We start from the raw sequence: 16,045 nt of genomic DNA on the forward strand, positions 1-16,045 counted from the left end.
CTTGCATTGTGGCCGAAACGTCGTGAGAATTATTTAATTATGTTTTATTTTTATTATTTTATTACTTCCCTTCTACGTGACTTTACCGAAAGGACCAAGAAGACAACGTAACCCTGTTTCTGTAGACTTATAACACTGACGATGCCGATGATAACGACGCTGATGATGATGATGATCTTACAGAAACATCAGCAGTGTGTGTGTGTTGATAAAATCCAGGCCGTGTAACGCAATCCTCATAGTAAGACAGCTTTCACTGGGCAGTAGAGACGCTGGCATGAGGGGGTTAGTTGCTGCACACTGATCATCCCCAACTACGGTGAAACCATGACACCTCTGTGTTGCATCGGCCAATCAGGGCTTTACTATGGGACCTTTTTAAATCCTTTATATTAAGTTCGCTTGCTTGCTTGCGTGCTTGCGTGCTTGCTTGCTTACGACCGTGCAAATCTTTCGGTCGTTTTTAACCCACTTCCCGTGATCCAATCGAGCTGACATTTTGCACAAAGACTCGTTGTGCGTGACAATTTATTTTCGTGAAATTTTTTTTCCAAAATTTTACACTTTTTAGGGAAAACAAATTAAATATTTAATTACCAATTGTTTAATGCTGCCAGACAATCATCTGACCCATAGGTGGCAGCCATCTCAAGCCAGAGGACGAGAGGACTCTAGCCGCCCCGATGCCACGCATATAAAGGATTTATAGTGAAAAACTTTGTTTTACGGGTTAATTTTTTGCCATGTCTGTTTGCATGTTTTGCCACGAGTTCTGTGCGTGGTTAATGCAGACGTGTTGATGCCTTGCAACAGGTGTGTCTATTTGGTGTCTGAACATCTTCACAGCTCATGTGTTATTGCCAGAATGGGCGAAGCCAATTCTTATTTTATTACACGCTTTCATTTAACTCACTCTGTCTGTCGTTGTGGTTGTTGTTCTCATATCCTCAAATCTTGTAACTCAATTTTAACCCACTTTCCAATGTGGTATCGACTGCAAACTTGGTATACTTATGTCATACTGATGACAATACTATATTCTATTATTAAAAAATATATATATTTTTAAACATTATTTTTCATATGTTATGTTTCGGCTTGGGTCTAATTGTCCACGCTCAACTCACGTTGGCTGTAAATCACCACAGTTCCTTACGTTATGGCAAGCTTCGGGGCCACTTCCTGGAGTCGTGGAGTCCTGCCATTATGACTACGGTACATTTCATGAAAGTGCGTTTAAAAAAGGTTTTTTTAAAATATTACTTATTTTTTTCATTATTTTGATACTGGCAAAAAGGACCCATAGATATAGCGGCTCAACCAAAGCGATTCACGCTTTGAAATTAGCATTTCCTTTGTAACTATTCACCTTTTGGCGTTCTCTGGTCTGACACTGGTGGAGGCCAATCAATTTCAACGACGACGCATACATTATCAGAGCAACTTTGTTTGCATGTATTGATGTATTGCAACAAGTACGTGTGGTTCATGTAGCCTTGATGCGTTGTGAACATCTTAACATAACTCTTGCTTTATTGTCAGAAAAGGATAAAAGTCTATTCTTGTGGGGTTTTTTTCTCATCAGGGCTTTATTACACTGGCAACTGCTGCTGCTGCCCCTACACAAACACACAAACACACACATAACAACAACAACAGACGCATTTGCTCTGACGCGGTTAAAAAAATAAACGCGAGATAAACACAACACGAGACGAGAAACCCCACTTCACCTAACGACCTCCAGACCAAGTTCGACTCCACGTAATCGCCACACAGGGCCGCCCGGTGGTTCCTTGCAGGGCCCGAGACAGAACACCGCGGTGGGAGGGTGGCAGGGCAGGAGGAACCCCTCCAAATTCCACCTATCCACCGGACCCCATTGTGGAGATAGGATGGACAGGACGGGGGGGGCGGTATTGTGGAGGTGGGTGGACGGTAGCCCCTCCTCTCATCTTGTACGAAGGCTCGGGTTAAACGCCCCCACCCACCCACCTTCCACCCCTTACCCCCTAAAACCTCCCCACCCTGGCCTCTACCCTTTACATGGGATGCAGCAGAAACCCGGAGAAGGTGCAGTGCACGAGCTTCTCGGCGAACACGCCGTCGGCCTGGCCCGACGGGATCTGGACCCAGACTCGGTCGCCGGCACCCAGCTCGAGCACAGTGCTGCCCGACGCCTGGTCCAGGAAGCCCTTCTTGTACTCGTCGAAGGTGTAGATCACCGCCTCGCCGTTGCGGTAGAGCGCCACCCACGCGTTGCTGCCCTTCACGTGCACGTGGTAGGCGAAGTAGTAGACCCCCGGCAGCACGCACGTGAACACGCCCGTCGTGGGGTTGTAGTGCCGCTGCGTGTTGTAGATGACGCCGTCGAACCGGATGGGCACGCCGGCCTGCGGGAAGGGCTCGGCGAGGCGTGCCGAGAAGGCCGAGAAGCGGCCGAGCGAGCCCTCGACCTTGCCCGACGCGCCCGGGCGGGGGCCTTCGTCCACGCCGTGGCCGTTCGCCGAGCCCCGGAGCTCCGACACGCCGAGACCGTTGGGGCCGACGAGCTGCGCGGCGTTCCCCGGCGCTCCCGGAGGGCCCGGCGGTCCGGGTCGGCCGATGAGTCCCGGCTGGCCCGGTTTTCCCGCTGGCCCCGTGGGGCCCTCCGGGCCCGTCTTGCCCATGCCCGGCGCCCCGGGGTTCCCCACCGGGCCCGGGTGGCCCTTTGCTCCGGGCAGGCCTGGCGGGCCGATGGGCCCCACTCCGCCCGGCGACCCGGAATTGCCGGTGATGCCGCGAGGGCCGGGCAGCCCCGACGGTCCCGGGTTTCCCATCGGTCCCACGGGGCCCGGCGGTCCCTGGAAGCCGGGAAGGCCTTTGTGTCCTTGTTCCCCCTTGGGCCCCGATGGACCGGTGGGGCCGCGGAAGCCCGGTTTCCCATCGTCGCCGGGAAGGCCGATGGGACCCGGAAGGCCCGGTTGACCGACACCCCCGCCGTATCCCTTGGCACCCACAGGGCCCGGCATTCCGATGTCTCCTTTTGCTCCCGGAATACCGCCCTGCCCTGGCATCCCACGGCCTCCCGGTGGCCCTGTGGGGCCTTTCTCTCCCGGTGGGCCGTTCAAGCCGGGAACGCCGTTGAAACCCTTCTCGCCTTTGGGGCCCGGTATTCCAAGGCCTCCAGGTGGCCCCCGGTCTCCGCGCCCGCCGGGCATGCCTTGCTTGCCATTGATCGGTATTCCCGGGAGACCCGGTGCGCCCGGTTGCCCCTTGTCGCCTTTTAGTCCGGGAATGCCCTGGTGGCCAGGCTTCCCGTCCGGTCCCGGTTTTCCCACTCCAGCTGGACCCGGGAAACCTGGCTTGCCTTGCAATCCGGGAGGGCCGTTCGGCCCGGGAAGTCCTTTATCGCCGGGAAGTCCGGGCAGTCCCTTGAGGCCTGGAATCCCATCAAGCCCTGGATTTCCAACTCCCGGAATTCCGGCCCCTCCAGGAGGACCCGAAGGTCCGGGCAATCCTCTTGGGCCCGTGACGCCAGGCCTGCCATTCCCGTTCTCGCCCTTGAACCCCGGCACTCCCGGAACTCCTTGGTTGCCTTTCGGACCCTGTGGGCCATTCCCACCGGGCACACCCTGGATTCCATTCGGCCCCGGCTTCCCACGCATGGCAATGCCCGGCTTTCCCGGCATTCCTGAGATTCCTGGCGCGCCCCGCAATCCGGGCTCCCCTTGAGGGCCTACGTCTCCATTGGGCCCGGGCAGACCCTTCAGGCCTGGCTTTCCGGGAAGACCCGGTAGGCCCGGCTTGGCCATGGCGGTGTATCCCGGAGGGCCGTGCGTTCCTGGAGGACCTCGAGCGCCGGGGAGGCCTATTCCCGGTTTCCCCGGGACTCCGGCTGGGCCTGGAAGCCCCCGCGGGCCAGGTTCTCCATTCTGTCCTTTCTCTCCCTTCTGTCCGTTGCCGTGCAAGGGGACTTCTGCACACAACAAAGACAAACATCCCCGTGTAGCCTTACAACTGGTCAACAACAAAACATTTTATTTTTCTGGCCTGGACTTTTGCAGCTGTTTTAGACTAATTTCAGGGTGCTGATTCCAAATCTGATCTCAGATTTGCTCTATCACATCTCATTTTATGCTATCGGCATACCCCCATTTTCATTGATTTTACCCGAAATGAACTCTGTCACTTATGATTGCAAGTTGTTGCGAGTCAGTGACTGCTTTAGTGTTAAAATATGGTGCTGTATTTTTAGGATAGTGTGTTTATAATATCATTTTATGTAGATATTCACATTTATTTAATATTTTTCTTCTGCAGTTTTGATTGAAAATGCAATATTTGATATCTCAAAAACCTGATGTGATGCCAGATTTGGAATCAGCACACCAAACCACTGGAATACCTTATGCCAGAAAAAGTGTGTTGACCAGTGTTATCAGACTTGTTGAGGCAAGCGCTGTTAGCGATTAGCACCTGGATCTGGGTGCAAAACATTAAAGGGAATGGGTTGAGGATTGTCTTGGTTCTTTCGGTAAAGTCACGTAGAAGGGAAGTAATAAAATAATAAAAATAAAACATAATAAAATAATTCTCACGACGCTTCGGCCACAACGCAAAATAATTCTCACGACGTTTCGGCCACAACGCAAGCAGTCGTCCTCAGGTGAAGACCAAACCTGGGAATTATTTTATTATGTTTAATTTTTATTATTTTATTACTTCCCTTCTACGTGACTTTACCGAAAGAACCAAGGAGATGAATCTCTGCAGTCACGAAAGCTTTAAATCAAAATTTAAGCTCCTCACTGTCAATCCAATTTCACATCGCATCCACCACGTGTCATAGGATCGCCGTATCACGGCTAGCCCCTGGCGTGTGGAATTGCGAAATCGTGAAATGGTTTAGTCGACGAGGAACATTCGTTGTAGCAACAGCAGCAGCAGCAGAGGGCAGCAGAGCTATTAAGCGCAAACTAACAACTGTATTTTTTATTTAACCAGGTAAAACCGAATGTGCTATACTGTACCGTTTAGCTCTTTTGTTCAGAAGCGACCTGGCCACAAATGATGGCTCAACGTAGTGGCTTATTATCATCCATATCATCAACGTGGGAATTTCTAGCAGCCAAATACTCCGCAATGCACGGTGATTCTGAATGTGGACGGAGCAATTGGAGGACCCGCAGAGAAATCCACGCGACCACGGGGAGAGAGACACGCAAACTCCAAATATACAGCAGCAGGCGTCAGGGTCGGGATCGAACCCACGACCTCCTGTATACCAGGCGAGGTAGTTAACATCTCATAGCCACCGTGATGATGATGATGAGAGAGAGAGACACGCAGACTCCAAATATACAACAGCAGGTGTCAGGGTCGGGATCGAACCCACGACCTCCTGTATACCAGGCGAGGTAGTTAACATCTCCTAGCCACCGTGATGATGATGATGAGAGAGAGAGACACGCAGACTCCAAATATACAACAGCAGGCGTCAGGGTCAGGATCGAACCCACGACCTCCTGTATACCAGGCGAGGTAGTTAACATCTCCTAGCCACCGTGATGATGATGATGAGAGAGAGAGACACGCAGACTCCAAATATACAACAGCAGGCGTCAGGGTCAGGATCGAACCCACGACCTCCTGTATACCAGGCGAGGTGGTTAACATCTCCTAGCCACCGTGATGATGATGAGAAAGAGAGAGAGAGACAAAGGGGCACGGTGGCTAGGAGATGTTAACTACCTCGCCTGGTATACAGGAGGTCGTGAGTTCGATCCTGACCCTGACGCCTGCTGCTGTATATTTGGAGTTTGCGTGTCTCTCTCGCCGTGGTCGCGTGGATTTTTCTGCTGCTATTTATTTCCACGTGATGACGATGAGCGACTTCGTTGATCTGTCATCTGTGATAGCCAGGTCGTTTCTTAGTGTGCCTACATCTGGTAAAATAAAAAATGTGTTTATAGTAAAAAAAAAATTACGAGGATTAAAAATAATATAATCCGGTTAGAGACATCCCTTGCAACCGCCACGAGCAGTAACTGTGGCTTGGACAGAAGATGCATCGATGGCCAGAGGAAAAATAAAACGACGTCCAACAATCGAGGATAATTGTGGACTGGCAGCCCAAGAAATGGGACAGGTACGTCCGCTGCGGAGAGATGGAGCGATGGGATCGGTGTCGTTGCGCGCACGTGGATTGTCGCACTCCGTGGAGCCGCGATGGGGGAGCGTTTCATCCAGCAGTGGATTAGACGTGGGCTTGTGGTTGCTGTGGCTGCTGCAAGTGATGATGTTTGTATGTATGTTGAACTTCTTTCGCGCCGTACGTAGCCAACCGTGCTAATTGGAGGTTGTGGGTGATGATGGTGGATGATGATGATGATGATGCAGAGTATGGACTGTGCAATTACGTATAAACACTGGGTTAGCATGGCAGGAGAAGCTCACACAGCGCCGATGGCAGGGGCTAATTTGGACTTTCATTTGTATGCTAATAGCCCTAATTTTAAATCCGCGCTAAATCCTCAAGGCGATACAGAAAATGTGAGAGGGCTTAGAGGGAAAGCCCTCCGTGGGTGGAGGAATTTTCTTGTCAAATCAAAGTTGTTATTAATGTTTTTTTCTCTCTTTCTCTCTCTCCCCACTCTGTGCGCTCGCTTCCCCCCAAAAAAAAAATTACAGCCCAGGTCCAAAGTGAAGCACAATCATGACGATGTGGTACAACGATGATGATGACGTCATCATCATCATCATTGTGATGTCATAACCATCACAACGATGATGATGTCATCATCATCATTGTGATGTCATAACCATCACAACGATGATGATGTCATCATCATCGTTGTGATGTTATAACCATCACCATTATGATGTCATCATCATCATTGTGATGTTATTACTATCACCATTATGATGTCATCAACACCATTATAATGTCATCATCACCATTATGATGTCATCATTACCATTATGATGTCATCATCATCACCATTATGATGTCATCATCATCATTGTGATGTCATAACCATCACCATTATGATGTCATCATCACCATTATGATGTCATCATCACCATTATGATGTCATAATCATCACCATTATGATGTCATCATCACCATCATGATGTCATCATCATCATCATTGTGATGTCATAACCATCACCATCATGATGTCATCATCACCATTATAATGTCATCATCATCATTGTGATGTCATAACCATCACCATTATGATGTCATCACCATTATGATATCATCATCACCATTATGATATCATCATCATCATTGTGATCTCATAACCATCACCATTATGATGTCATCATCACCATTATGATGTCATCATCATCATCATTGTGATGTCATAACCATCACCATTATGATGTCATCATCACCATTATGATGTCATCATCATCATCATCATTGTGATGTCATAACCATCACCATTATGATAACATCATCATCATTGTGATGTCATAACCATCACCATTATGATGTCATCATCATCATTGTGATGTCATAACCATCACCATTATGATGTCATCATCACCATTATGATGTCATCATCATCATCATCATTGTGATGTCATAACCATCACCATTATGATGTCATCATCACCACTATGATGTCATCATCATCATTGTGATGTCATAACCATCACCATTATGATAACATCATCATCATTGTGATGTCATAACCATCACCAATATGATGTCATCATCACCATTATGATATCATCATCATCATTGTGATGTTATAACCATCACCATTATGATGTCATCATCACCATTATGATGTCATCATCATCATTGTGATGTCATAACCATCACCATTAAAATGTCATCATCACCATTATGATGTCATCATCATCATCATTGTGATGTCATAACCATCACCATTATGATGTCATCATCACCATTATGATAACATCATCATCATTGTGATGTTATAACTATCACCATTATGATGTCATCATCACCATTATGATGTCATCATCATCATTGTGATGTCATAACATCACCATTATGATGTCATCATCACCATTATGATGTCATCATCATCATCATCATTGTGATGTCATAACCATCACCATTATGATGTCATCATCATCATCATTGTGATTTCATAACCATCACCATTATGATGTCATCATCACCATTATGATGTCATAACCATCACCATTATGATGTCATCATCACCATTATGATGTCATAACCATCACCATTATGATGTCATCATCACCATTGTGATGTCATCATCATCATTGTGATGTCATAACCATCACCATTATGATGTCATCATCATCCTTGTGATGTCATAACCATCACCATTATAATGTCATCATCACCATTGTGATGTCATCATCATCATTGTGATGTCATAACCATCACCATTATGATGTCAACATCACCATTGAGATGTCATCATCATCATTGTGATGTCATAACCATCACCATCATGATGTCATCATCATCATTGTGATGTCATAACCATCACCATTATGATGTCATCATCATCATCATCATTGTGATGTCATAACCATCACCATTATGATGTCATCATCACCATTATGATGTCATCATCACCATTATGATGTCATCATCATCATTGTGATGTTATAACCATCACCATTATGATGTCATCATCATCATTATGATGTCATGACCATCACCATTTGATGTCATCATCATCATTATGATGTCATAACCATCACCATTATGATGTCATCATCATCATTATGATGTCATGACCATCACCATTATGATGTCATCATCATCATTATGATGTCATGACCATCACCATTGTGATGTCATCATCATCATCATCATTATGATGTCATGACCATCACCATTATGATGTCATCATCACCATTGTGATGTCATCATCATCATCATTATGATGTCATGACCATCACCATTATGATGTCATCATCATCATTATGATGTCATGACCATCACCATTATGATGTCATCATCACCATTATGATGTCATAATCATCATTGTGATGTCATAACCATCACTATTATGATGTCATCATCACCATTATGATAACATCATCATTGTGATCTCATAACCATCACCAATATGATGTCATCATCACCATTATGATGTCATCATCATCAATGTGATGTCATAACCATCACCATTATGATGTCATCATCACCAGTATGATGTTATCATCATCATCATTGTGATGTCATAACCATCATCATCATCATTGTGATGTCATAACCATCACCATTATAATGTCATCATCACCATTATGATGTCATAACCATCACCATTATGATGTCATCATCACCATTATGATGTCATCATCATCATCATCATTGTGATGTCATAACCATCACCATTATGATGTCATCATCACCATTATGATGTCATCATCACCATTATGATGTCATCATCATCATTGTGATGTCATAACCATCACCATTATGATGTCATCATCACCATTATGATGTCATCATCACCATTGTGATAACATCATCATCATTGTGATGTTATAACTATCACCATTATGATGTCATCATCATCATCATCATTGTGATGTCATAACCATCACCATTATGATGTCATCATCATCATCATTATGATGTTATAACCATCATGATGTCATCATCATCATTATGATGTCATCATCATCATCATGATATCATCATCATCATCATTGTGATGTCATAACCATCACCATCATGATGTCATCATTATCGTCATTGTGATGTCATAACCATCACCATCATGATGTCATCATCATCATTATGATGTCATAACCATCATGATGTCCTGATCATCGTTATTGTCGTCGTCAGCCATGGTCAATCCTGTGCTGGATACAATAATGATGATGATGTCTTCATCATTATTATGATGTCATAATCATCACCATTATGATGTCATCATCATCATCATTATGATGTCATGACCATCACCATTGTGATGTCATCATCATCATCATTATGATGTCATGACCATCACCATTGTGATGTCATCATCATCATTATGATGTCATGACCATCACCATTGTGATGTCATCATCATCATCATCGTTAGAAGCAGCAGCAGCGGCAGCGGCGCCCAACAATCACGAGAAGGCAATAACCCCCCCTCGCCCCCCCCCTCGCCCCCCCCCCCTCGCCCCCCCCCTCGCCCCCCCCCCTCGCCCCCCCCCCTCCGCCCCACTCCGCCCACATATATTTATTTTCGCTCGGCGAGAAATATGCTGGAAATGTGCTCGTGCCAGGTTAATGTGCGTCCCTGCATGTGTGGTTATTTATGCATTTCTAGTTTCCGCTGGACCAGGGCTGAGCTTGCCACTGCCGTAAGAAGGGGGGGGGGGGTGGAGGAGGGGGGGGGGGCTCTGACGGAATTTGCGGGGTTCAGATGAGATTTGAGCGACGCTGCGACTGGATGGAGGCAAACTATTTTTGTTTTACTCGGCTATTATTTTTTGTTATGGTTTAAAGATCCTGCTGCTGCCGCTGATGATAATGTTGGTGTAATGATCAGCACGCTGGTCTCCGATCCCCAAAGCTGGTGTCAAGACTTTGATCCCGACATCTGGCATCAATGCACTTCATTGAAATCTCACGTAACACAAAAAAAACAATGCACGCTGAAGAAGGGCAATTGCCCGAAACATTGCCTCTCATTTAAGTTGGCTCATCAGGCAGTGCTACTGGTGATCTCGTCACTTTTTGTGTGAATATGTAACCTTAAGAAGATAACAGACGTGTGTCCAATGCCATTGCGAGTGTGATTATTGATATTACATGAGAGCTACAGTGTGTTTTGAGGTCGTGGTGGTGGTCATGGGGGGTGGTGGTGGTGGTAGTGGCGGTGGTAGTCCGGCAAAAACAACCCCCACATCTACGATGACATCTGTTGATTCCGATTAGCTGTTCCCGTCATGGTGCTGTAGCCACCACAGCAGCCAACGGGGGTTCTGGATGGGTGCGAGGGGCTGGTGACCCCTCCACCTTCAATTAAATTTACCTCGAAACTACGAAGCTTGCGCCGGAGGGCCCGAGGGGACAGGCGCCTCTCTGTGACGCCTCCTGGCCAAACCCCGTTTAGCGGAGCAGGAGACTGAAACCGCAACTACTTCGGGGTTCCTCCAGAAATGGCAAAAAGCTACTTGTGAGTGGCCACGTGAAATGCTGTTATGCTTGATGCGGAGGAGAGGCTACCAGGAGCTGGACCGGTACCGCCTGGATCTTTGTAGAATTTTTTATTTTTACTTGATACAGCGAGCGTGCTGTGACGGTTTCACCTGAAGACGGAGGCTTGTGTTGCCTCCGAAACGTCGTGATTTTTATTTAATTTTTATTTTATTTTTTTACCTACGTGACTTTATCGAAAAAACCAAAGAATATGGAGCGACTCTTCTCACAAACAAAATAATGAAGGTGGCATGGGAGAGTGGCGGTAAGGTGTAGGACACTGTAAGTCCCAGGCTACTGTGTGCTCACCTCCCCATCAACAGGAGGTGAGGTGAGGAATGGTGGTGGTGGAGGCTTATGACTCCACGAAGATAAACATCAATTAAGAGATGCAGGCAAGGCCGATGAGTCAGATGCCTTCTATGACCTCTTGTCCCAGGTGTTAAGTAAAGTGGCCTCTCATGATAGAGTCATCATGTTGGGTGACTTTAATTCCCAAGTGGATCATTATGCAGGTACCTTGGCTGGCGTGATTGGAAGGCATGTGCCGGATCAGCTCAATAACAACGGTAGGAGGCTGTTAGACTTATTTGTAGCCTATGGGCTTGTCATTACCAATACGCTGTTCCGGCATCGGCGCATCCACACAACATCATAGATGCACACTGGGTCCAAGCAAGAACATCAGCTGGACTACATGGTGACGGAACAGCGGTTGCAGGCCTCTATCTTTGAACACCAGGGCCTATTGTGGAGCTGATCTGCTCACTGATCATCGGCTTGGCATCTGTAAGATGCGCCTGCCATTCTTCCACTGCGGTGGTGGGTGTCCATCTAATCCACAGTGGCCATGCCTCAAATAGCTGACGAAAGTTGCAAGCGAGAATTTAATCATCGCTTGCAGCTGGGGTTGGCATCGTCCCTTCTCCTCATGCCAAGGGGAAATGGGCGAGGTTTAGGACTGTGCCCCGTGCAGCTGTAATGGCTGCTTTGGGTAAGCAGTCCAGACCTCCCCAGATATCCTGGCTGACAGAACAGATGTTCCGGTTAGCTGTAAAAAGTGATAGGCTCACTTCCTCCGTCTCCATAATCCCATGTTGGATAATGAGGAAGCTTACCGCAGCCTTCAGAGGTTCGGAGAGCCGTGCGGGGCTGCAAGGATAAGTGGTGCTCATGGTTTTCTGGGGAGATGGAATCTGCCTTAGTAATCCGCGATACAAAAACACTCTTTAATTCCATCAAAAAAGTAACTTGCAGCGCCACACCTATCACCATCACGGGAAAGAATGGGGTTCCGATCTCTGACCACCAGGAACAGGTTTGCAGGTTTGTTGAGCATTTCTGTGAAGTCTTTGGAGAAGAGAAATCTCTCAGCCCAGATAACATGATGAGGCAAGATCGAGAATGGCCCTGCTGAGGCTGCGTTGCCTCAAATATTGTAAGAAGTAGTCACCCCCTGTGAGTGGCTGGTTGAGGTGCCATCTATTGAGGAAGTTCGGAAGGTGACCCAGAAACTGAGACCAGGAGAAGCGTCGTGCAGCGATGATTTCCCAAGATAACTCCTGAGTGGGGGTGGTGTTTGTGTGCAGACTGCCATATATGACATAATTACAACAGTTTAGACTACTGGATGGGTTCCACAGGATTGGAAGGTTGCACAGACTGTAACAACTACAGGGGCCTATCCTTCCTCAGTGTGCCGGAAAGGGTCCTGGCAAGGATTCTTCAACATCACTTTGCTCGGTACGTGGAGGAGCTTCTTGGCCTGTCGCTCCACGAGAAGTTTCGGATCTTCTCGGCTACTGTCGATGGAACATCTGCGCTGGTTAGAAACATTCAGGCTGGTCTGCCTACGATCCAAATCCTTCAAAGATCTGGACACTTTCTCAGCAATGAGCTTCTCCAGCAGGCAAGGCTGCTTTTGCTGGGGAATGTAGCCTGCATGCCCAGCTACCAAATGCCTAAACAGGTTTTTTTTGGCTGGATAGAGTGGGTTCATTGGACATGGCAGAGGCTGGAGAAGAGATGGTCTGATGCGGTGCAATGGGATGTGGAGCTGAGTGGAATTGCTGATGACTAGTACCAGCGGTGGAAGAGGCCTGTGAAGGATGTTTCCGGGCAGTTGGAGGCATGTGCCCTCCAACAACAATGGAGGACAGATGAGCGATGCTCACAACGAGCGGAATGTCGGATAAGTTAAAACACTGCAAGTTGGAACAGTAGGAGGCACAAGTGGTGCATGTGCCAGTCATCTCAGTGATTCAACCCACAACACCTGGGTATGTTCCGTGACCTGCCAACATGCCTTCGACACTTCACGTGGTGACGTTATTGGCACTTTGTGGTCAGTCTCTGTAGTTGTTGGTGGTGGTGTTGGTAGTAGTGGCGGTGCATGGTGATAGGGCACCATAGTGGCCAGATGTTAATTACCTCGTCTGGTATACAGGAGTTCGTGGGCTCGATCTCTACCCTGACGCCATTATATTTGGAGTTTGCGTGTTCTCCCCGTGGTCGCGTGAATTGTCGTCCGGGTTTTCCCCTCCACACTTAGAATCAACATGCGTTGAGAGTATTTGGGCTGCTACTATACATTCCCACGTGACGATAAGCCACTTCGTTGAGCTATAATTTGTGATAGCCAGGTCGTTTCTAAAAAAGAGCCGTATAGTAACTCAGTTGGGGCCTTAACATGGTAACTAAAATAGTGGAATAGTTAAAAAGTGGTGCCAGATAAAAGGGTTAAAAACCAATTATCATATTTTGCTCCTGGCAAATGAGGTTCCAATGGTGTAAATGCTTACCCCGAGCTCTCATACTCTGATGGTGCATTGTCTTTGAGTTGTGCGCCTTTTGGCGTCATCTGGTCCAACACCATGTGAGACTAGGCTCTAAGGAAAGCTGTCTCGGGTGTGGACGAATCAACTTCAAGGACAGTGCATACATTATCAGAGTTATGTTTTTTGTTTGCATTCCGACTGCAGGTATTGTGGTCAATGCAAACATGACTCCTTGTAAAAAAGGTGTCAGTTTTGTTGCCAGATAAAAGGGTAAAAAAAAATTATCATAGTAATAGGTTTTAACCCTTTCAACTGGTACAAAAACTGACACCTTTATACAAGGCATCATGTTTGCAATAACCACAACACAAGCAATCAAAATGCAAACAAAAAGAAACAACTCTGATGATGATAATGATATGCACTGTCCTTGAAGTTGATTGGTCCACACCCGAGACAGCTTTTCTTAGAGCCTAGTCTCCATTGGTGTTGGACCAGATGACGCCAAAAGGCGTACGACTCAAAAACAGTGCACTATCAGAGTATTGAGAGCTCGGGGTAAGCATTTACACCAGTACTAGTTGAAAGGGTAAATACCTATTACTCAGTGGCGGCTCCTGCAAAATCTCTCAGGGGGGGCAAATGTCTGGATGATTGATAAGGATAAGGTCCACCCATGTAATGGATAAATCAACAGCTTAAGCATGTAAAGGCAACTTCACTTCTTTAATATTAATGAAAAATAAAGTGACTCTTACAATACATCTTGTTTGTTTATATACTCACTATTAAAACAAACCACTCAAGTTTATTTTATTAAAGATTCCACTAGGTAGCGATAAATTATATTGTTGGATGAAACGTGCTTACGTATGATGACGTAAGCACGTATGATGACGTTAGCACGTATGATGACGTAAGCACGTTAGGGCTTGCCCTCCCGGAGCCATAGAGAATGCATTGGAGCGCCCCCGTTCGAAAAAAAACATATTTCAATGTAAGTCTATGGGGCCACTCGGGGCGATTCTCAGCCGGAGTGAAATCGCCCCAAAAGAGGCGGTACTCCACAGAACGTGACATGACGCTGATTGGACTATATCCAGAGGCTGCAGTGACGGCTAGCGTGACTCTGTGGTTCAATGACATTGGTGGTGCGTCGCCCAATCGCCCTAATGAAGAAACCGCCCCTGCTATTACTATATCTTCTTGGTTCTTTCGGTAAAGTCACGTAGAAGGGAAGTAATTAAATAATAAAAATAAAACATAATAAAATAATAATATAATATAATATTTTTATTATTTTATTACTTCCCTTCTACGTGACTTTACCGAAAGAACCAAGAAGATGAATCCCTGCAGTCACGAAAGCTTTAAATCGAAACCTGTCACTATATTTTGCCACTGGTAAAGGAGATGCGTCATAACCAATTATCACATTTGGCTACTGGCAAATGAGGTGCCAATAGCGGTGGCGGTGTTGGTGGCAGTGGTGCTGGTGGTGCTATTACCGAGAGGCACGTACTGCTCGCGCCCGTAATGCTTGTCCCTGCTGGGTAGGGGGCCCTTGTACTGGCCCGGCAACTCCATGTAGCCTCCTCCTCCTGCACCCCGGGGTGGAGGAGCTCCGCCCATCGTCGAGGCGACCTGGCAGAGCATCATGGCCGCCCCCAGAATGCACTGCAGCTCAAGGCCAGCCGCCATGTTCTAGAGTGGGAGAGAGAGAGATGTAGTTTTCGTCAAAGTTCAAAGTTCATTTACTTGGTGTAGCTCTGTGAGCCATTCGGCTCTTGAATCGGGTGCAACCGCAACAAACAAAAAATAAAAACATGAACAAGAAAACATCTTAAAGTGACTATGTGACTGAGTGCAAACAGAAAATCCAAGAAAAGACGGCAAAATATTGCAGAAAAATCACCGTACACCAACCCTGTGCAAATGTCCCAGTGGGATGCAAGTCAAACAACAACAACAACCACAAAACAACTTAGATTAAGGCCATCAGTCTAACTCTGTACTACAACAAACAAACATGGCCAAACCAAAAAACTTTTCGAAAATCACCAAAATAAAGCCATAAAAGCAATGAAACAGTGATCATGGGAACTGTGACCGAATT

At 46.7% G+C, this 16,045-nt stretch overlaps 1 protein-coding gene across 1 annotated transcript in view; it reads right to left on the bottom strand.

Annotated features, from left to right (window-relative positions):
• The window catches only part of LOC133356962 (collagen alpha-1(X) chain-like), a 51,941-nt gene continuing 35,896 nt past the window's right edge, over nt 1–16,045 (bottom strand). The window contains exons 2-3 of the mRNA XM_061574686.1: nt 15,438–15,633; nt 1–3,958 (exon numbers count right to left, since the gene is read on the bottom strand). Coding sequence (XP_061430670.1) covers nt 2,043–3,958; nt 15,438–15,630 — 2,109 coding nt within the window. The 5' untranslated portion in view covers nt 15,631–15,633 and the 3' untranslated portion in view covers nt 1–2,042. The remainder of the gene's footprint in view (nt 3,959–15,437; nt 15,634–16,045) is intronic.

Source organism: Lethenteron reissneri, chromosome 56 (assembly GCF_015708825.2).
Source record: "Lethenteron reissneri isolate LAM-NWPU_2019-01 chromosome 56, ASM1570882v1, whole genome shotgun sequence".
In the NCBI taxonomy this organism is placed as follows: domain Eukaryota; kingdom Metazoa; phylum Chordata; class Hyperoartia; order Petromyzontiformes; family Petromyzontidae; genus Lethenteron; species Lethenteron reissneri.